Source organism: Diplotaxodon limnothrissa, linkage group LG4 (assembly GCF_057381915.1).
Source record: "Diplotaxodon limnothrissa isolate DT_005_m linkage group LG4, D_limnothrissa_male_GT1.1, whole genome shotgun sequence".
NCBI lineage: Eukaryota > Metazoa > Chordata > Actinopteri > Cichliformes > Cichlidae > Diplotaxodon > Diplotaxodon limnothrissa.
In genome coordinates this window covers 18,839,749-18,862,702 of record NC_140599.1, presented here as the reverse complement: position 1 = coordinate 18,862,702, position 22,954 = coordinate 18,839,749, and the positions used below count along the sequence as shown (strand labels likewise).

The 22,954-nt window shown below is 43.9% G+C and overlaps 3 protein-coding genes across 4 annotated transcripts; 2 read left to right on the top strand and 1 right to left on the bottom strand.

Annotated features, from left to right (window-relative positions):
• Positions 1–32: 32 nt before the first annotated feature.
• On the bottom strand, positions 33–3,981 carry LOC146633623 (large ribosomal subunit protein uL3-like). 2 transcript variants are annotated; one of them, XM_085351577.1, is made up of 10 exons: positions 3,897–3,979; positions 2,941–3,133; positions 2,427–2,595; positions 2,177–2,312; positions 1,334–1,520; positions 1,077–1,237; positions 813–914; positions 566–661; positions 359–478; positions 33–158 (listed from the first exon to the last, which is right to left on the bottom strand). In XM_085351577.1, the coding sequence occupies exons 1-10, from the start codon at positions 3,960–3,962 to the stop codon at positions 99–101; spliced, it is 1,290 nt and encodes a 429-aa protein (XP_085207703.1). In that variant the 5' UTR covers positions 3,963–3,979; the 3' UTR covers positions 33–98. The 2 variants fall into 2 exon arrangements, with proteins under 2 accessions (XP_085207703.1, XP_085207704.1); XM_085351578.1 differs by lacking the exon at positions 2,941–3,133 and having other exon boundaries at positions 3,897–3,981.
• A 972-nt stretch (positions 3,982–4,953) lies between these two features.
• Positions 4,954–7,534, top strand: ndufb10 (NADH:ubiquinone oxidoreductase subunit B10). Its single transcript, XM_085351589.1, has 4 exons — positions 4,954–5,165; positions 5,441–5,579; positions 7,005–7,144; positions 7,394–7,534. The coding sequence occupies exons 1-4, from the start codon at positions 5,018–5,020 to the stop codon at positions 7,480–7,482; spliced, it is 516 nt and encodes a 171-aa protein (XP_085207715.1). The 5' UTR covers positions 4,954–5,017; the 3' UTR covers positions 7,483–7,534.
• A 2,276-nt stretch (positions 7,535–9,810) lies between these two features.
• On the top strand, positions 9,811–21,061 carry LOC146633621 (beta-1,3-galactosyl-O-glycosyl-glycoprotein beta-1,6-N-acetylglucosaminyltransferase-like). Its single transcript, XM_085351873.1, has 3 exons — positions 9,811–9,846; positions 20,066–20,470; positions 20,576–21,061. The coding sequence occupies exons 1-3, from the start codon at positions 9,811–9,813 to the stop codon at positions 21,059–21,061; spliced, it is 927 nt and encodes a 308-aa protein (XP_085207999.1).
• Positions 21,062–22,954: the final 1,893 nt, after the last annotated feature.

The window sequence follows — 22,954 nt, the reverse complement described above, 5'->3', positions numbered from 1 at the left end:
GTGTTCCTTATTGATTAGAAACACAAATGCAGTTAAAACACAAAATTCAAGTATAACTTACACATTTTATTGTTTTGTAGGGTTTATAATCCACACTTTCAGGCCTCCTCTGGCAGAGGACCTGGCATTGTTTTTTGGGTGTCTTTCTTCAGAGGCCCCTGCAGGTAAACAAGAGGTCGGGAGTTAAAACACAGCAGGATAATTACAGATTTTATTATGTCATCAGTGGATAGTTTGAACATTTGAATCATATTGTGCTGTTATTTTGCCTCACTCGATCAAAATCTTTGCTTCCTGGTATTCAGTTGGGTTTTTTTGGTTGTTGTTTTTTTCTTTATGGTTGTTTTTTCACACTCACCATAAATGCTCTCTTCTCCTGGGCTGTCTGGAAGCGCCCATGGCCAAATTTGGAAGTGGTGTCAATGAACTTGAGCTCGATGCCTTCCTTGGACTTGCGCGATGTGTGCGTGAGTAAAGACTGTGAGGAGGAGCAGCCAAAAACGTTAAACTACACTTACACGAATGATACCTGTAAGAGCTGAAGACTTTAAATTCCTCACCCTACCTTTCGAAGGGTGAGGACACGTTTTTTAGCCCCGATAATGCAGCCTTTCACCATGACAAAGTCATTATTCACTTCACCATAGCGAGGAAAGCCTCCCTATGACATAAATGTAGTAATAAAGGTTAAAATATCTCACCTGATGCAAACTCTTCATTTTATATTACTGTTGATACATTATAAATATCGACTTTGGATACGAGAAAACTTTCATGCACAATATGATACTGTAACACAAAGCTGGGAGTACTATGGGGGTAATGGTTTTCTGGCTGATGTCATAGTTAGTAGACGCATTGTTCCGGATCACTTTTCCATCCTGGATGTGAAGACCCCTACCAATACGGTAGATCTGAAAAAACAAAAGAGGACATCAAGATTTCAATTATGGAAAACCCCTCATACTAATAATAATAATTCATAATACTCCTTATTTAAAGAGATGTTTAGGCAACCAACAAACATTGACTAGGTGTGTGCAAATATAATATAGTAAGTTGTTAAAGCTATAAACCTTTTTGTTGATCTCAGTGCGGTGATGATAGCCTTTCTGACCAGCGCGAGCTTCAGTGTAGCCCACACGGGCAGGATGCCAGGCTCCAATACAAGCTACCTTCCTCAAACCCTTGTGAGTCTTCCGTGGGAGTTTCTTTGTGTGCCAGCGGCTTGTCACGCCTATCAGCCCAAAGACGTAAAAGTCATGGTTGGACCTTCCGGTTTATTACTCATTAAACTTTTCAACGCCTGGGGCTGCCACAGCACATTTCCTACCTTTGAAGCCGTGACCTTTCGTGACACCGATGACATCAATCATCTCATCCTGGTAGAAGACGGCAGATACGGGCACAGCCTGCTCCAGGTGCTCCTTCGCCCAGTCCACCTTGTCCGAGATGGTACCCCCATTTAGCTGCACCTCCACGACGTGAGCTTTTTTCTGCCTTAAGGGCAACAGTCGCATCTGGAGGCAGATGGAAAGTAATTAGGGAAGCCTGCAAGCTGCAAACAGAAGCAGCTCCCAAGTATGTTGTTATTTTGTTATGTTGTTAAGTGCAGAGCTTGAGAAGCATACTGAAAAGCATCTTGCTTTCAAGTTACTATAATTAGATTTATTATTCAGCATGTGGCCATGTTTGAACTCTCAGATGTAACACCAGTCACTTGGAACAACTCTGATATTTAAATGTGCATGTTGATGTTTTTTTTTCATGAGCTGAGGAGGCTTGATCTTAGCAGGATTTTAAGAACTGAAATCTTGGCTGATCTTTGGCTTCATGCTGCCAACATAAAGGCAAAGACTCTGTGAGTGGCCTTCATCCCCCGTGAAAATTATTTATAAACTGCTATTTGAAACTGCCCTCCAGTGCTCCCCACAGGGTGATCGTTGTAGTCAAAGCCATCCAGCTACCGACAGCCAAGAGTTTGGGGATTTGGAGGCTTTTGTCTCTGTTGCATGTGGGCAGTTGGATAACTCTGACACCTCTGCCCCCTCCATGGGAGAGATTTAACAGAAGGAGATCAAGTAAATAAATATCAGTGATTATACTAGCCGATGAAATCAGATGGAAAACTAAAAACGGAGCTAATGTGATGCAGGATGGTGATTTTAGAACCTACCTGTGAGTGAACAATAACCCTGATGACTGAACAGTACTTCTTCATGGCATTGAAGTCTTTGTTAAGCTGCTTCTTGCCTGTCTCGTCCTGCCACTTCTTAGCATACTTAGTGAAGGCCTTCTTCTTGCTCTTATACCTGAAACACAGACAAGCTCAGCACATATTGAAGGAACAACAGTGTGACAAGACCGTATGTGCGGGTCAATTACTTCTATGCACAGGAGAGCTTTAAATGATCACACACGCGTACCAGTTTTTATAAAATCTGCGCTTGCACTCGTCACTCAGGTGCTCAGCAAAGATGGTTTTCAGGGAGCGCAAACCACGGATCGTTTTGATGTATCCCACAACACCCACCACAATGACAGGCGGAGTCTCGATGATGGTCACCGCCTCAACTTCTTCTCGCTTTGATTGCTCTGTGGAAGACAGAAGGAGGCAGATCCTGCTAGGAAAACTGACAGATTCAAGTCAGTGAAACATGCAGCAAGTAAACAGAAGGTGATAAAAAGGTAAAAATATGCAAAACAAAAGAGACGTGAAGGAATGCATTTTAAGTTTAGCCTCAGCACAAAATCAAAGCAGCTTTCAGTTTTTAACACTAACAGCTTGAATGCAGCCTGAGCAATGCCCAGTTTATTCTTTCTGTATCATTTGATTTTATTCAACTTTCAATTTCTATTTACATCTCTAAAATAATGCATGCTATATACTAAATAGATAACAGATTGTCTAAAGTCTTGCATCCATCAATGTTTACATACTGAGGGCAGTGCGGTGCACCTCTCTCAGCGTGTGGGTCATGCCCGCCTTATATCCCAGGAAGGCAGTGAGGTGGACGGGATGGCTGGGGTTATCTTTGGGCCATGAACGCACCCTCCCCCTGTGCTTCTTGCTTCGCTTGCAAGGCAGGAACCCCATGTGCCCGTGGCGAGGAGCATGGAATTTGCGATGAGACTGAAAAGCCACAATGGAGTTGGTGCACGCCCAAATTGATGACATTTAGATAACCCATGGGTGTTTAGTGTTACTTTCATTTTTACAGTTACCATCTCCTTTTGATTATTTGTCAGGTCATAAACACACTGCCAGTGTACAACATAAGCTGATGTCCACACGTGTCCAGATGTGTACATTCGAATGTACACATCAGTGGTGGGAGACACCCACATCACTTTATACTAAAAGTGTAGCACACATTTACATAGCAAAACAAATTATTCATTTTAGTTACTGTATTATATGGTGACATCAGTCATGTTTTTGAGCAACTGTTTGTGATCATTTCCTCATTTTCTTTAACGTCCTCCAAATCTTTAACAGTGTTAAGTTAGCGGAACACAAAAAGAGTCATCTGTCATGATCTTCCAATCTGTTGCCTTTGTATTCAGGCCATGTGCTTCTGCTTCACTCTGTTTCTGTTTCATATCTGTAATTCAGAAATCCAAATAAAATAATTAAGAAAACTTGAAACGATGGTGTCTTGTTATAGGAAAAAAAAAGGTCACCAGCGCAGTGTTCCACGTGCTCTCCTAAGCGTAGCCATTACTAGATTTCAGTGTGCTTCATACACTCTTATAAATTCAAAAGGTCAAAGAAAGTGATAAATCATCTCACACACACACACATGCACACATGTAGGAGGCAAAGACAGTCCAAAAAGTGCAGCTTTAACTATCCTCTAAAGAAGAAAACAACCAAAAACACAAGGAGCACTGACCATGTCTGCGGATTGTCCCAGCGACAGATAGAAAGAGACAGAAACCAGTGCAGATGCTAGAGTCATACATAAGATGACACACAGGGCTCTAATTTGGTGTTTGGCCCAGATGAGGGGACATATTCGCTTTCAAACAAGACGATCTCTGCCAAGTCCTGACCAGATAGGAGGAGGGAAGATGGTAATGTCAGAGGTCTGAGGTGGTGGGGAGGCCTAGTGGACAGGAACCGTACAACCAAGAAAGGAGAGGAGGAGGAAGAAAGTCTTCGCTGCCATGTGATCATGTGACCAATGTTGACCTGATTTAGTTTTTTCAGCCCAGGACCACTCCACACCGATGAATTCAGAAACTCATGTCCTTAAGAAATTGAGGGGGCAAGGGGATCCAGTAAAGAGCTGACACAGGACCTGAGAGATGCATCTGGCCCTTCAGCTGACCCATCTACTTTTTGCTGAAATGGTCTCAGTGGAAGGGGTGACTGTCAAGAGGCTATTTTTAGTGAAGGTAAAAAAGGTTGAGGTATGCTGAAATACACGAGAACTGCACTAAAAATCTGTGGCAACAGGTCTGGAATAGCATAGAATCCAAATTTGAAATTCTTGTTCAAGTCAGGTTCAAATCTTGGTTCATCACAATAGACTGGATAGAAAGCTTACCTAAAAAAGTTCAGACTATATTAAAGAATAAAAGTTGTCATGCCAAGTACTGATGAGTACAAGTACTTTCAAGCACAATTTCCCATTTTCCTAGCAAAATATTGAGGAAAAGAAGGGCGGTTCAAGACTTTTGCATTCCAACTTAAGTTATCATAGTCGGCTCCCTGCCGCCCCCTACTGTAGCTAACTAGTACAACAGTCCAACCTGCAACCTTTACCCTTCGACCTTCATATTTTACGAAAACTGAAGTGAGCTCGTTCCAAGTTTTCTTTTAAGTTGTTTTTTATTTGTAATAATTCTAATTCAGTAATAAAGACTGGCATAAGGACGTTCGAACGCTTTTATTTGCTGACCTCTAATTCGCCATTATGTTGCTTTTCCTGCGCATGCGCTCCGTCCAAAGGAGACCTGTCGAGGTCGAATTGTAGGGGTTTTTCAGTTTTGTTCAAAACAGGGTACAAAAATGCCTGCAGACTACGATAAAGGGGCATACCCAGAGCCTCCTCGGCAGACTCCGGTTGTGGACAAACAAACAGCACTGCCAAACCCAGCTCTGATTTTGTCTAAGCTCTTCTATTATTCCGTGGACCTGCCTGTCACCACATTTAGAGGTAACTGGAAGCTAACTCGGCTAACAGGGTAGCTCTACAACATAGCACAAGAACTGAGGACGCTGTATACGCATTCTGGTTTATTTAAAGTGGTGCTTTTTCTTCCACTGAATTGTTTAAATCTAGATAAGTTACAAGCTTTGTTTTGTGCGAGTAGATGTCAGGTTTTGCGGTAGAAGTCCGCGGTTAGTTAGATGTTTATGCTAGCAATGTACAACCTACTCAGCCTGGACTGAGTTTATATGAGCTTTGAACCCTTTCCTTCCTTCGCCCAGATGCTGTTGACAGTATTCGGGCTAAAAACAAGATCGTGTACTACCACCAGAAGTTCCGTCGTGTTCCTGACCTGACGGAGTGCAAAGAGGGAGATTACCCCTGCTACTACGAGGCAGAGATGCAGTGGAGGAGAGACTAGTAAGTAACATACGAGTGAGATTCAGAGGGATGAAAACTTTTCACATGAATGCATTTTTTGTCCACCAGTCTGCACTTTGTAATGTTAATGACAAAGGAAAACATAGTTTTAGAGTTGTTTTGTAAACTAATTAAATTTAAGCAACTGAAATGCGTTTTGCAAATATATACAGACATCATTTATTGTGCATTAAAAGTCCTAAAGATGTTTCAACTTGAGTGGAGGCACAAGTGTAACACACACACTGTTAATGAATCAAACACATATTGCATTATGCCTAGGTAAAATCGTCTACAAAAACGCAAAATACTCACATCACAACCTCATCTTTTGGGCTTCATCTTTGTCAAAAGGTTTGTGGGCATTTTGAATAAATAACATGGTGCAGGTCAGGAAGTACAAGTTTTGTTAGCATGCCCCTCTGACATCAAAAAAGTCTCATACACTGTTTTGTTTTGTTTTTTGTTTTTTTAATCAGTAGGGTGGAAAGTAACCGAGTTAATATTTACAAAGCTCAAATTCATTTTATAAAGAAAATGTGTACTGTATTTAATAAATAAAAAATAAGGTTAGGCTTTGGTTCATATTATAGATGAATGAATATATAGTGAAATTGCATGCAATGTCCTCTCAATACAAAGCTCTGGGGGACAAGAGGCTTACAATATGTCTATTTAAAAAACAAACAACTGTATAAAGCCTATAATATATGTACAAGCCTGTAAAAGTAAACATAGAATTTATAAAATGTCTAAGTAAAACATAGATCATGCCAAAACAGGACATGTCATGTTCTACAGCCATTTATTGCACGATTTGTTTTTCACTTTACAAAATAGCTTTTGGTTAAAAAAAAAAGTTTTTGTTTTTGTTTTTTTCTCACTGTTTCTACTGTTCTGAAAAGTTAAAACAGTGTCTGGGGTGGGGTGGATCTTTCATGAGGCTCTGGGCTTTTTTCTTTATGTGACAGGATACTGACAGACTTCTTTGCGTTTGTGTTGATGCTTCTAAATGACTCAGAGCATGAAGCAAAAGATGTAACTGGCCAGAAGTCCCAGCATTCTGGCAGAGCAATACCTACAGCTCATCACCTGGCCAACACACCTTCTGCATGCTTTGGAGATTTTTTTGCAGGGATTGCATGAGTGTAGCCAAATATAGGAGAACATTAAAGAAACTGTGTTCACCAGAGTGCAGTAACATGAATAGGGGGCAGCAGTTCACCTTGTAGCACAATGACACAAAGCAAACTGCCAGTATGGTGCTTGCTGGCTTCAGAAACGGTCTCAAACAGCATTAGAGCATTCCAGTCAGCCAGACTGAAAGACACATAACAATTTGGGAGAGATCAGAAGATGGCAAGTCTGTCTGACAGACTTTGACAGAAAATGAAAATCCCCTTGTGTTTCTGTCTTGTCCCTCAGCAAAGTGGATCAGGAGATCGTGAAGGTGATCCAGGAGCGTTTGAGGGCCTGCCAGCAGAGAGAAGGACACAGCTACCAGCAGAACTGTGCTAAGGAAATTCAGCAGTTCAATGAGGTGACAAAGAACTTCCAGTCACGCTGTAAGTACTGAGCTGTTCCAGAGCTTTGATGTGTGCAGTTTATAAGCAATAAGTGTTCAGTCATGGCACACAACATTTATCATTAAGTGTCATTATTTCCAGCTTTTGAGTTTGTGAGTTTGCTTTTCTTTTCCTATGTAAAGGAGATTTGGGTTTTTGCATATTGTGATTTCCTGATTTTTGGAGAGCTTTTTCTGTTTTGCTGCACAGTCGCTTCATGTATTAAATTGTCATCTTTCCTCTTTGTAGATGGAGACCTGGGAGCTTATGCCAGTGCAAGGAAATGTCTAATGAAGCAAAAAGAGCGAATGATGGCAGCTCAGGCCCAGAATGCTTAAGAATCTCTCTCTCTCTCCTATGTAATAACTGTAAAATAAAGTTTATGTTAAATCACAACTTTCTACTTTGCTTTTTTTCACACAAATTAACTAAAGTGAATGAACTGCTGCATGAAATTTAATTAATGTAATTAAAAGGGATGGAGTTTTAGTATTGATCTGCTTGAGTGGCATTAAACCATACTTTGCCTTTGAGGTGTTCTCTTTAATGCAGGTTGAAAGGCAGAGAGCAAAAGTAAGTGAGAGATGTTAACCGAGAAACTATACTGTCAGTAAAGGTGCAAAAACTAGTCTGAAGCCAGAAATTTATACCATCAACTAGTCAGACATTCCCATTTGAGTATCAGAGCTGGCAAAAGTACAGACATTAGTTAAGTAAAAGTTCATAAACTACTGTTAAAAAATATTCCACTAAAAGTTGAAGTACTGACTCAACTCATTTACTCAAGTAAAAGTAAAAAAGTAGCTGAAGGATGTTTCTTGAGATTACTCTATTCTGTAACTTATCTGTTAATAAAATATACCATGTTCTGAATGAGAGATTTGCAAAACAAATTAAAACGTACAGCTCTGCTATCACTTCCAACATAAATGAAGACAGGAAACTAAACAGCAGTGACGTTTGTAGGGTTACTGAAATTGGGTTAGCTGGTATATAATGATGTGCTACTTGATCGCTAGCGACACAGATATGTTAGCATAATATAAACTGAAGCTAGACGATGAACGCTAACTTTTTTCCACTCAAAGTTAACGTGAGTGTTCCCGAAGGTTCGGGACAAATGCAATCGCATGGCAGGATGCTGTAAACGGACCGAACTTCAGTCGGGAGAACAGCTGAGATAATCCATCCACAATACCAGATTAGTTATTAATATACTGCTGCATGGGCTGGGCTGTAGTTACATCATAAAGTTTTGAAAACTAAGCTTTAAAATGATTAGTGGTAATAAAACCCGAGAGAGGCCGACAGTGATCACTGACTGTTTTTAGGGCTTGTTGAGATTAAATAGAACAAGATACAAAGCATTAAAACATGTAAAAAACACAAAAGCCTTATTAAACACAGAGTAGTTTGGGCCCGGAAGCAGGATTCATCACGTCATCACCCAAAGACCGGATTCCTTCCATTTAGCAGTTAGTACGAGCCAAGCTAGCTTTTATCATATTGGACTAGAGCAGGGGTCAAGGCCCCGTCTCCTGCAGGTTTTAGATATCACCCTGGGTCAACACACCGGAATCAAATGATCAGTTCATTACCAGGCCTCTGGAGAACTTCAAGACATGTTGAGGACGCAATTTAGAGTCCCCCACCCCTGGATTAGAGTAAAAATAGGATGACAACCTCCTTGTGACGAGGGAAAGATAAATCTGTGGTTGTCCCGTGATTACACTGAATTTTCTTTTTTGTTTGATGACGAACTGCAAGTAGTTCCAGCAACCAACTAAACCAACTAAAGGCCCAGATGTTGATCGTGTAACACCCTCAGCGTCTTTTGACTGCAGAGTAACTGCACAGATTGTCTGGTGGGAGGCAACCCATCTCCAAACAGTTGCAGCCCAATTTGGACTGACTGCAGTCTCTCAGACAGATTGCTCTGTCATGGTCTCAGCTGCAGGTCAGTCTGTGATGTTGGAGATCTTTGATAAACAGATGAATTATGAAGGAAGAAAAATACAATCAGTTTGATCCACCTTCTGGAACCCATCTGCTAATAATTAAATCATACCTGGATAGAAGAACATATAGAGGAACACTATCAGTGATGGATGGGCCTCCCCAGAGCCAGATCTCTGTGAGATCATCCTGACAGAGAACAGAACAAAAGGCAGAAACATCCAAAGAAGAGCTTTGAACATCCTTCATGAACCCTGGAGAACTGATCCTGAAGATCCTCACAGAGCTGACATAGAGCTGAAGAATAAAGGCACTCATACTTAATATTCACTCTGAAGCTCGTTAGAATAGTACAAGCTCTGTTTTTACTGTATATGCTGTATATGTATATCCATGTATGTTTCAATAAATCATCCACCTGCCAAGACATAAAGAATAATGGGTGGCTCAAGACTTTTACACAGTACTGTGTGTGATGACTAGTTTTTTGGGATCCAATCATAAAGTTGCACATTCTTACTAATCAATCGATCATCACTGCAACAAAAACGAGACACCAGCAGTCATCAGATTAAATGTGAGGAAGAGGAAGTGGGATCTTCAGATTATGTTATAGATGACAGCAGGTCATGCGTTTGTGTATTTGTGTGAACGTACGTGACACCCAGTGACTGTCTCGCTTAGACAAACACAACATGTTATTTGGAGAAATGACGCTTGGCCGTCTTTTGTCTGCATTTTCCATGGTAGGTGATTATTTAGCCGCTTTTGTGTTTTATTCTATAGAACTATCCATTCACCTGTCAGCTTTGTGCATTACTATAAAACTCACAGCAGGGGGGTCACGAGGGCGAAAATAAAGGGCAAAGGCTGTAAAAATAACAGAACGTGTACACAACAGCATTAAAGATAAGATGACAACGAGACAGAAACGTAAAGAGAGCGTGCCCATTAAGCTCATGACTCTGATCCGTTTAATTTAAACAGGAAATTAATGTTAAGGGTCTCACACACAAACACACGCATGCGGCAGATTGTGTTAAAGTAAACACCAAACTAAACACCAACTCTGTGTGTTTCAAAAGAGCCCGCAGAGAAGAAAGGCTTAATTAAAAGTAATATATTTTGGATTGTCAATCTTTAATATGAAGTATAATATATAAAGCAAGCCTAAAAAAAAGAAAGGAAAAGACGATTAATTACATGTATTAAATGTACCCCGATTGTTCTCTGACAGGTTTGAAATGCAGAGCTGCATTATGGATCATTTATAGCCTTAATTTTGCTAAGCTTGCAAATCTTAATCTAATTTATTTGACATTAATGTGTAGGGCGATATGAATGTAGCACAGCATTTACTCTCAGCTAACCTGCCCCTGTCCTTGAATCTTTAAAATACAACTGAAGAACCAAAGAAGAGAAAAAAAACCCACAAAAACACAAGAAACACATACTGGAACACTTGTTTTCTGGCTGGCATCACGTTACTGTGGCCTAAAAGAGTCTAAAGGTGTTTGTGCAGAGCATTTTAAACTGCATTAATACATTCATGATGAGAAAAATCCCTGAAATCTACACCATAACCTTCCACGTGACCTGATGTGCACCTCCCATGAAATATAATTACACTTGAATGGCGTGGAAGGTTGGAACATAGGGTTAAAAGGACATAGATTTCCTGCAGAAGCCTAAATCAAACTTCAAGCACAGGACAGAAAGTGATTAAAACAATGTGTGTGTGTCTGTGTGTGTGTGTGTGTGTGCGTGCGTGCGTGCGTGCGTGCGTGCGTGTGAGAGACTTCAACACAGCAGCAAGCAGGTCCACCGAGGACCCTCGCGCTCACTTTTTGCATATATGTGTATGATAGAATTTGGAAAACACATCGGTGCAAATTGAAAGGCTGTGTCATAATATCTTCTGTTTTTGTGTTTGTTGGTTTGTTTTTATTTCGTTTTTTTTTTGCGAGCTGGTTATCAGATGAATCCAGAAGCCAGAGAATCCCCCGCCCTTCTCTGTTGGTCTCCACCCTGTGGAGCAAGCAGTGGGCACACCTCGCAAATGGGGGGCGCGCTTACTCCCCGCAAATGGGCAATAGAAAACCGATGCCTGTGCAATCCCCAAAATGCTCTATAACTCTTGTAATGGCTACAGATCCTAAAGTGTGAAACTAAGTTGTTTACTTAAATGTATTCATCTGAAAAATGCTGACAGGATGTGTTCAGATTTGCCTCACTCAATACTTTGTAACATAACCTTTGTTGGCAATAACAGAGGTCAAACGTTTACTATAGGTCTTTACCAGGTTTGCACACACAGTAGCTGGTATTTTGGCCCATTCCTCCATGCAGATCTTCTCGAGAACAGTGATGTTTTGGGGCTGTCGCCGAGCAACACGGACTTTCAACTCCCGCCACAGATTTTCTATGGGGTTGAGGTCTGGAGACTGGCTAGGCCACTCCAGGACTTTCAAATGCTTCTTACGGAGCCACTCCTTTGTTGCCCGGGCAGTGTGTTTTGGATCATTGTCATGTTGGAAGACCCAGCCTCGTTTCATCTTCAAAGTTCTCACTGATGGAAGGAGGTTTTGGCTCAAAATCTCACGATACATGGCCCCATTCATTCTGTCCTTAACACGGATCAGTCGTCCTGTCCCCTTGGCAGAAAAACAGCCCCATAGCATGATGTTTCCACCCCCATGCTTCACAGTAGGTATGGTGTTCTTGGGATGCAACTCAGTATTCTTCTTCCTCCAAACACGACGAGTTGAGTTTATACCAAAAAGTTCTACTTTGGTTTCATCTGACCACATGACATTCTCCCAATCCTCTGCTGTATCATCCATGTGCTCTCTGGCAAACTTCAGACGGGCCTGGACATGCACTGGCTTCAGCAGCGGAACACGTCTGGCACTGCGGGATTTGATTCCCTGCCGTTGTAGTGTGTTACTGATGGTGACCTTTGTTACTTTGGTCCCAGCTCTCTGCAGGTCATTCACCAGGTCCCCCCGTGTGGTTCTGGGATCTTTGCTCACCGTTCTCATGATCATTTTGACCCCACGGGATGAGATCTTGCGTGGAGCCCCAGATCGAGGGAGATTATCAGTGGTCTTGTATGTCTTCCATTTTCTGATGATTGCTCCCACAGTTGATTTTTTCACACCAAGCTGCTTGCCTATTGTAGATTCACTCTTCCCAGTCTGGTGCAGGTCTACAATACTTTTCCTGGTGTCCTTCGAAAGCTCTTTGGTCTTGGCCATGGCAGAGTTTGGAGTCTGACTGTTTGAGGCTGTGGACAGGTGTCTTTTATACAGATGATGAGTTCAAACAGGTGCCATTCATACAGGTAACGAGTGGGGGACAGAAAAGCTTCTTACAGAAGACGTTACAGGTCTGTGAGAGCCAGAGATTTTCCTTGTTTGAGGTGACCAAATACTTATTTTCCACCCTAATTTACGAATAAATTCTTTACAAATCCTACCATGTGAATTCATGTATTTTTTTTCCACATTCTGTCTCTCACAGTTGAAGTGTACCTCTGGTGCAAATTACTGACCTCTGTCATCATTTTAAGTGGGGGAACTTGCACAATCGGTGGCTGACTAAATACTTTTTTGCCCCACTGTAACATGGAAGACAAAAAAAAACGTGGATTCAAGTGAATCCACTCAGATTTACGATGTTAAACGACAGAGATTTCCAAACATGTAGTGTTGCTTTGCATTTCAGTCCAACATATGAATATTTTGTTCTAAAGTTCCAAAAAGAAGTAGCGTTTCACATGAAAAAAAAAGTGTGTCTGTGTATGTTTTCCTTACTCACATTATTGCTTGGTTCCAGGTGCAGTAATGGATGGACTGATTTGCATACCTTCATGAAAGGAACAAACATTAATCATTATTATTTTGTTGTTTCACAGGTGTCTGACAGACATTTTTAGCAGCTATCACAAGCTTTACTATTATTGTATTTGAGATTTTCTACTTACTGTAAATAATGCGATATTTAAAACGAGGCTGCTGGCTACAATTATTCAAGTTCAGTGCTGTACTGGGATCACTATGGATACTTTTCCTACTTAGTCAGCTAAAAACAGGCGAAAGTCCTGCCTACATCCTCAAGTATCAATGCGTACCATGCGTACCATGCGTTTACATGCGTTGTTATGGGTTAACTGTCCGTTGCCATGCATTAACATGGCAACGGACAGTTAACCCATGGCAACGGTCAGGTAACCCATGGCAACGGACCGGTTACCATGGCAACGGACCGGTAACCCATGGCAACGGACCGGTAACCCATGGCAACGGACCGGTAACCCATGGCAACGGACAGTTAACCCATAACAACGCATGTAAACGCATGGCAACGGACAGTTAACGCATGGCAACGGACAGTTAACCCATGGCAACGGTCATATAACCCATGGCAACGGACAGTTAACCCATAACAACACATGTAAACGCATGGTAACGGACAGTTAACGCATGGCAACGGACAGTTAACCCATGGCAACGGTCAGGTAACCCATGGCAACGGACCGGTTACCATGGCAACGGACCGGTTACCATGGCAACGGACCGGTAACCCATGGCAACGGACCGGTTACCATGGCAACGGACCGGTAACCCATGGCAACGGACAGTTAACCCATAACAACGGACAGTTAACCCATAACAACGCATGTAAACGCATGGCAACGGACAGTTAACCCATAACAACGCATGTAAACGCATGGCAACGGACAGTTAACCCATAACAACGCATGTAAACGCATGGCAACGGACAGTTAACCCATAACAACACATGTAAACGCATGGCAACGGACATATAACCCATGGCAACGGACAGTTAACCCATAACAACGCATGTAAACGCATGGCAACGGACAGTTAACCCATAACAACGCATGTAAACGCATGGCAACGGACAGTTAACCCATAACAACGCATGTAAACGCATAGCAACGGACAGTTAACCCATAACAACACATGTAAACGCATGGTAACGGACAGTTAACGCATGGCAACGGACAGTTAACCCATGGCAACGGTCAGGTAACCCATGGCAACGGACCGGTTACCATGGCAACGGACCGGTAACCCATGGCAACAGACCGGTTACCATGGCAACGGACCGGTAACCCATGGCAACGGACAGTTAACCCATAACAACGCATGTAAACGCATGGCAACGGACAGTTAACCCATAACAACGCATGTAAACGCATGGCAACGGACAGTTAACCCATAACAACGCATGTAAACGCATGGCAACGGACAGTTAACCCATAACAACGCATGTAAACGCATGGCAACGGACAGTTAACCCATAACAACGCATGTAAATGCATGGCAATGGACAGTTAACGCATGGCAACGGACAGTTAACCCATGGCAACGGACAGTTAACCCATAACAACGCATGTAAACGCATGGCAACGGACAGTTAACCCATAACAACGCATGTAAACGCATGGCAACGGACAGTTAACCCATAACAACGCATGTAAACGCATGGCAACGGACAGTTAACCCATGGCAACGGTCAGGTAACCCATGGCAACGGACCGGTTACCATGGCAACGGACCGGTAACCCATGGCAACGGACCGGTTACCATGGCAACGGACCGGTAACCCATGGCAACGGACAGTTAACCCATAACAACGGACAGTTAACCCATAACAACGCATGTAAACGCATGGCAACGGACAGTTAACCCATAACAACACATGTAAATGCATGGCAACGGACAGTTAACGCATGGCAACGGACAGTTAACCCATGGCAACGGTCAGGTAACCCATGGCAACGGACCGGTTACCATGGCAACGGACCGGTAACCCATGGCAACGGACCGGTTACCATGGCAACGGACCGGTTACCATGGCAACGGACCGGTAACCCATGGCAACGGACAGTTAACCCATAACAACGCATGTAAACGCATGGCAACGGACAGTTAACCCATAACAACGCATGTAAACGCATGGCAACGGACAGTTAACCCATAACAACGCATGTAAACGCATGGCAACGGACAGTTAACGCATGGCAACGGACAGTTAACCCATGGCAACGGTCATATAACCCATGGCAACGGACAGTTAACCCATAACAACGCATGTAAACGCATGGCAACGGACAGTTAACCCATAACAACGCATGTAAACGCATGGCAACGGACAGTTAACCCATAACAACGCATGTAAACGCATGGCAACGGACAGTTAACCCATAACAACACATGTAAACGCATGGTAACGGACAGTTAACGCATGGCAACGGACAGTTAACCCATGGCAACGGTCAGGTAACCCATGGCAACGGACCGGTTACCATGGCAACGGACCGGTTACCATGGCAACGGACCGGTAACCCATGGCAACGGACCGGTTACCATGGCAACGGACCGGTAACCCATGGCAACGGACAGTTAACCCATAACAACGGACAGTTAACCCATAACAACGCATGTAAACGCATAGCAACGGACAGTTAACCCATAACAACACATGTAAACGCATGGTAACGGACAGTTAACGCATGGCAACGGACAGTTAACCCATGGCAACGGTCAGGTAACCCATGGCAACGGACCGGTTACCATGGCAACGGACCGGTAACCCATGGCAACGGACCGGTTACCATGGCAACGGACCGGTAACCCATGGCAACGGACAGTTAACCCATAACAACGCATGTAAACGCATGGCAACGGACAGTTAACCCATAACAACGCATGTAAACGCATGGCAACGGACAGTTAACCCATAACAACACATGTAAACGCATGGCAACGGACAGTTAACGCATGGCAACGGACAGTTAACCCATGGCAACGGTCATATAACCCATGGCAACGGACAGTTAACCCATAACAACGCATGTAAACGCATGGCAACGGACAGTTAACCCATAACAACACATGTAAACGCATGGCAACGGACAGTTAACGCATGGCAACGGACAGTTAACCCATGGCAACGGTCAGGTAACCCATGGCAACGGACCGGTTACCATGGCAACGGACCGGTTACCATGGCAACGGACCGGTAACCCATGGCAACGGACAGTTAACCCATAACAACGGACAGTTAACCCATAACAACGCATGTAAACGCATGGCAACGGACAGTTAACCCATAACAACACATGTAAATGCATGGCAACGGACAGTTAACGCATGGCAACGGACAGTTAACCCATGGCAACGGTCAGGTAACCCATGGCAACGGACCGGTTACCATGGCAACGGACCGGTAACCCATGGCAACGGACCGGTTACCATGGCAACGGACCGGTAACCCATGGCAACGGACAGTTAACCCATAACAACGGACAGTTAACCCATAACAACGCATGTAAACGCATGGCAACGGACAGTTAACCCATAACAACGCATGTAAACGCATGGCAACGGACAGTTAACCCATAACAACGCATGTAAACGCATGGCAACGGACAGTTAACGCATGGCAACGGACAGTTAACCCATGGCAACGGTCAGGTAACCCATGGCAACGGACCGGTTACCATGGCAACGGACCGGTAACCCATGGCAACGGACCGGTTACCATGGCAACGGACCGGTAACCCATGGCAACGGACCGGTTACCATGGCAACGGACCGGTAACCCATGGCAACGGACAGTTAACCCATAACAACGCATGTAAACGCATGGCAACGGACAGTTAACCCATAACAACGCATGTAAACACATGGCAACGGACAGTTAACCCATAACAACACATGTAAACGCATGGCAACGGACAGTTAACCCATGGCAACGGTCATATAACCCATGGCAACGGACAGTTAACCCATAACAACGCATGTAAACGCATGGCAACGGACAGTTAACCCATAACAACACATGTAAACGCATGGCAACGGACAGTTAACGCATGGCAACGGACAGTTAACCCATGGCAACGGTCAGGTAACCCATGGCAACGGACCGGTTACCATGGCAACGGACCGGTTACCATGGCAACGGACCGGTAACCCATGGCAACGGACAGTTAACCCATAACAACGGACAGTTAACCCATAACAACGCATGTAAACGCATGGCAACGGACAGTTAACCCATAACAACACATGTAAACGCATGGCAACGGACAGTTAACGCATGGCAACGGACAGTTAACCCATGGCAACGGTCAGGTAACCCATGGCAACGGACCGGTTACCATGGCAACGGACAGTTAACCCATAACAACGCATGTAAACGCATGGCAACGGACAGTTAACCCATAACAACGCATGTAAACGCATGGCAACGGACAGTTAACCCATAACAACACATGTAAACGCATGGCAACGGACAGTTAACGCATGGCAACGGACAGTTAACCCATGGCAACGGTCATATAACCCATGGCAACGGACAGTTAACCCATAACAACGCATGTAAACGCATGGCAACGGACAGTTAACCCATAACAACACATGTAAACGCATGGCAACGGACAGTTAACGCATGGCAACGGACAGTTAACCCATGGCAACGGTCAGGTAACCCATGGCAACGGACCGGTTACCATGGCAACGGACCGGTTACCATGGCAACGGACCGGTAACCCATGGCAACAGACCGGTTACCATGGCAACGGACCGGTAACCCATGGCAACGGACAGTTAACCCATAACAACGCATGTAAACGCATGGCAACGGACAGTTAACCCATAACAACGCATGTTAACGCATGGCAACGGACAGTTAACCCATAACAACGCATGTAAACGCATGGCAACGGACAGTTAACGCATGGCAACGGACAGTTAACCCATGGCAACGGTCATATAACCCATGGCAACGGACAGTTAACCCATAACAACGCATGTAAACGCATGGCAACGGACAGTTAACCCATAACAACACATGTAAACGCATGGCAACGGACAGTTAACCCATAACAACACATGTAAACGCATGGCAACGGACAGTTAACGCATGGCAACGGACAGTTAACCCATGGCAACGGTCAGGTAACCCATGGCAACGGACCGGTTACCATGGCAACGGACCGGTTACCCATGGCAACGGACCGGTAACCCATGGCAACGGACCGGTTACCATGGCAACGGACCGGTTACCATGGCAACGGACCGGTAACCCATGGCAACGGACAGTTAACCCATAACAACGCATGTAAACGCATGGCAACGGACAGTTAACCCATAACAACACATGTAAACGCATGGCAACGGACAGATAACCCATGGCAACGGACAGTTAACCCATAACAACACATGTAAACGCATGGCAACGGACAGTTAACCCATAACAACACATGTAAACGCATGGCAACGGACAGTTAACCCATAACAACGCATGTAAACGCATGGCAACGGACAGTTAACCCATAACAACACATGTAAACGCATGGCAACGGACAGTTAACGCATGGCAACGGACAGTTAACCCATGGCAACGGTCAGGTAACCCATGGCAACGGACCGGTTACCATGGCAACGGACAGTTAACCCATAACAACGCATGTAAACGCATGGCAACGGACAGTTAACCCATAACAACGCATGTAAACGCATGGCAACGGACAGTTAACCCATAACAACACATGTAAACGCATGGCAACGGACAGTTAACGCATGGCAACGGACAGTTAACCCATGGCAACGGTCATATAACCCATGGCAACGGACAGTTAACCCATAACAACGCATGTAAACGCATGGCAACGGACAGTTAACCCATAACAACACATGTAAACGCATGGCAACGGACAGTTAACGCATGGCAACGGACAGTTAACCCATGGCAACGGTCAGGTAACCCATGGCAACGGACCGGTTACCATGGCAACGGACCGGTTACCATGGCAACGGACCGGTAACCCATGGCAACAGACCGGTTACCATGGCAACGGACCGGTAACCCATAACAACGCATGTTAACGCATGGCAACGGACAGTTAACCCATAACAACGCATGTAAACGCATGGCAACGGACAGTTAACGCATGGCAACGGACAGTTAACCCATGGCAACGGTCATATAACCCATGGCAACGGACAGTTAACCCATAACAACGCATGTTAACGCATGGCAACGGACAGTTAACCCATAACAACGCATGTAAACGCATGGCAACGGACAGTTAACGCATGGCAACGGACAGTTAACCCATGGCAACGGTCATATAACCCATGGCAACGGACAGTTAACCCATAACAACGCATGTAAACGCATGGCAACGGACAGTTAACCCATAACAACACATGTAAACGCATGGCAACGGACAGTTAACCCATAACAACACATGTAAACGCATGGCAACGGACAGTTAACGCATGGCAACGGACAGTTAACCCATGGCAACGGTCAGGTAACCCATGGCAACGGACCGGTTACCATGGCAACGGACCGGTTACCCATGGCAACGGACCGGTAACCCATGGCAACGGACCGGTTACCATGGCAACGGACCGGTTACCATGGCAACGGACCGGTAACCCATGGCAACGGACAGTTAACCCATAACAACGCATGTAAACGCATGGCAACGGACAGTTAACCCATAACAACACATGTAAACGCATGGCAACGGACAGATAACCCATGGCAACGGACAGTTAACCCATAACAACACATGTAAACGCATGGCAACGGACAGTTAACGCATGACAACGGACAGTTAACCCATGGCAACGGTCAGGTAACCCATGGCAACGGACCGGTTACCATGGCAACGGACCGGTTACCATGGCAGCGGACCGGTAACCCATGGCAACAGACAGTTAACCCATAACAACGGACAGTTAACCCATAACAACGCATATATATATATATATATATATATATATATATATATATATATATATATATATATATATATATATATATATATATCAAACATTGTTGTCCATTAAGTCATTAGTACAGTACAGTTCCAGCAAAAACATTTCACAAAGAAAACTAAATTATTTTTATCCATAGGTGCAGAACTTTGAGCGACTACTGCGAGCTATTTACGCACCTCAAAATATTTATTGTGTCCATGTGGACAAAAAAGCACAGGCCTCAGTCTTTGCTGCCATCAAAGCCATTACTTCCTGTTTCTCAAATGTGTTCATGGTCAGCGAAGCTATGAATGTGGTCTACACTGGCTGGACACGTGTCCAGGCTGATCTTAACTGCATGGCTGATCTCTATAATACCAGTACAACATGGAAATACTTCATCAACCTCTGTGGTCAGGATTTCCCTCTAAAAACTAACTTGGAAATTGTGCAAGCTTTGCGTGCACTAAAAGGAGGTAACAGTTTGGAGTCAGAGGAAATGCCTCAAGGAAAGAAGGGAAGAGTGTCTAATGCTCACCGAGTAGTTGATGGAAAAGTCCAGGTACTTCATTTGGAGATTTTTTACATTGTATCATGTAGCTATTAATCAATTCACCTTGCTATTGTAAAAAACTTCACCATCATATTAACTTTTCAATTGTCCCAGCCAATAGGAAAAACAAAGGATCCAGCTCCCTTCAATCTGCCCATACTATCAGGAAATGCCTATATTGTGGTCAACCGAGGTTACGTTCGCAGTGTGTTCGAAGACAAGCGAATACAGGCCCTCATTGAGTGGGCCAAAGACACCTACAGTCCTGATGAGTTTCTGTGGGCAACAATACAACGAATACCTGGTGTTCCTGGCTCAACATGGCCCAACCGTAAATTCGACATGACGGACATGAATGCAATTGCCCGGATGGTCAAGTGGCAGTGGCACGAGGGGTCAGAGGGTTCCCTGCAAGCAGTATACCCAGAATGTAAAGGCCACCATGTCAAATCAGTATGTGTGTATGGTGCTGGAGACCTGCAGTGGTTGATTGAACAGCATCACCTTTTTGCAAATAAGTTTGATGCAGACAGAGATCCCATTGCTATCTACTGCTTGGAGAAATATCTGAGACACAAGGCACTGACTGAGTTAGTTTAGGTGGAGAGTTCATCATCTATTATAAAAGACAGTCCACATGGATACTTAAACTATAAACACATTCTTGGGTCATAATTGTCATGTGGACATAGATGTGTTATACAAGTTGAGGATGTAGGTAAAATATTAATTTCATTGTTACATTGTTGGGTTTTTTTGTCTATTTAAAATTTAATTATTATTATGCATATTTATATTTGAGCAGACAAATGTTGCTAATCTAGCATGGCATGTGAAAGGTTCATAACTCTATCTCCAAAAGTTGATTCTGTTCATCTGGACGTAGCGTTTTGTGGGAGAAACGTTTTGTCTCTCATCCAAGTGACTTCTTCAGTCTCAGCTGATTACACTTTGTTAGGCCACTATCCTAAGACATGATCAACTTGGGTGTCCCACCTGAAGGCTAAGCTTCTGCTAGTTTAGCTTTTAGAGTCACTGAGGGATGCAAGCCCCTGACAACGTTAAGGTGGCAATCCCTCAGGGGGAAACCAGAAAAACAAAACAACAAAAAATTAAATATCGCTCATCAGATTCTTCTAACAACTAAAAACATAATATTTACCTTAATTGGGTGGCCTATATCAAATATATTCAAGCCCAACTGTTAGGTTGAAATTGTTACATGTTGCCAATATTGTACTTAAATTTGTAAGCCTTGCCTTAAACTGTATGATCAAAGACATTCTTCTGTTTCTGTCCTCCTCCCCGGGCTCAATGGTGGGGGAGGTAATTAGTTATAGTGTTTAACTGCAGACATTGCATGTAAGGTTCTGGATGTCCTTATTTAGTGAGGATGTTTTACTTCTTGCCCTTTATGTCCTCACCTGTGCTTGCACCTGTGCCATATAAAGGGTGAGGGGAGATGACCCTTTGTGATCAGCAGGAAGTCACACAAAAACACCCACATCCACACAACACTCACTCACGTGCACATGCATATACGCACACACGATTGCATATGCATACACACACACACACACTCAGTGCCCTAGTTTTATGATGCACCATAGGGGGGGGGGTTTATAATGTGTGTTTGCATAAACTGTGTGTCACAGAATAAAAGGCTGCAGGGGAAGCTGGGTTTTTGGAGTGGTCTGAGACTGAAGGCAGAGGTGCTGCTCTGAGATCCTCCCCTTGCTAGCGAGTAAAACTGGTTGAGCTGTCTTGCTTTGTTCACAGGAATAAGTCTGAACTAGCGGGCCTGCTGAAGTGCAGACCCAACACCTACAATAACACTTTTCAGTATTTACAATATTGACAAAACTAAAAAGGGTAGGCCACGTTATAAAAAAGGCAATTCAAAAACTCTTGGTTAATTATCTCACGAGTCACTTTTACTCCCGTCAGCCACCACACAGACAATTTCTTTGTTTATGTCACGGGGTGAAATGGACAAGTTCACCTAAGTGTTTTTATTTTGCATGTGTTGCATGTGCATGTGTTTTTTTAGTTTCAATATTTTAATAATGTACAGTGTTTTGTTCTTATATTTTATTGCATGTTTTATTGTGTCCTGGGGAGACTACACCCCCTCCTGATCACTAAGGAGGTCACAGAGGCCAATAAGAGGGCCTGGCAGGACAGAGAGCAAGAGAGTAGTGGTGCACTGGATCACGGTTTATTCGTAATCCGAACTGATCCCACTCCACGGTTCAGCGCGCACGTGATCCGAAGATTCGAAAAAGAAGAAAAAAAAGTATGTGTATGGTGCACGTGGTGGGTCTGTCAAGCGATAGTTATGGCCAGCGATAGTTATGGCCAGCGCTAGCGGTCCAAGTGGAGGAGCAGAGGAGTTTGCGGAATTTAAGCAGCCCTTTGCTGCCCAATCCGACCGGGCTAAAGCTATTACAAAAGCTATTGGTGTGTTTAGCTGCAGACGGGAGGCCGTATTCC

What these genes read in the sequence shown, in the direction of transcription:
- ndufb10 (XM_085351589.1), top strand. Translation starts at nt 5,018, where the DNA reads ATGCCTGCAGACTACGATAAAGGGGCATACCCAGAGCCTCCTCGGCAG. An exon ending in GCCTGTCACCACATTTAGAG is followed by an intron (nt 5,166 to 5,440) that starts GTAACTGGAAGC and finishes TCCTTCGCCCAG; the next exon opens with ATGCTGTTGACAGTATTCGG. An exon ending in ATGCAGTGGAGGAGAGACTA is followed by an intron (nt 5,580 to 7,004) that starts GTAAGTAACATA and finishes CTTGTCCCTCAG; the next exon opens with CAAAGTGGATCAGGAGATCG.
- LOC146633623 (XM_085351577.1), bottom strand. Translation starts at nt 3,962, where the DNA reads ATGACTCTAGCATCTGCACTGGTTTCTGTCTCTTTCTATCTGTCGCTG. An exon ending in GAAAGGTCACGGCTTCAAAG is followed by an intron (nt 1,238 to 1,333) that starts GTAGGAAATGTG and finishes TTGGGCTGATAG; the next exon opens with GCGTGACAAGCCGCTGGCAC. An exon ending in AGAAAACCATTACCCCCATA is followed by an intron (nt 662 to 812) that starts GTACTCCCAGCT and finishes TTTATGTCATAG; the next exon opens with GGAGGCTTTCCTCGCTATGG.
- LOC146633621 (XM_085351873.1), top strand. Translation starts at nt 9,811, where the DNA reads ATGACGCTTGGCCGTCTTTTGTCTGCATTTTCCATG. An exon ending in TTTTGTCTGCATTTTCCATG is followed by an intron (nt 9,847 to 20,065) that starts GTAGGTGATTAT and finishes TTTTATCCATAG; the next exon opens with GTGCAGAACTTTGAGCGACT. An exon ending in TAGTTGATGGAAAAGTCCAG is followed by an intron (nt 20,471 to 20,575) that starts GTACTTCATTTG and finishes CAATTGTCCCAG; the next exon opens with CCAATAGGAAAAACAAAGGA.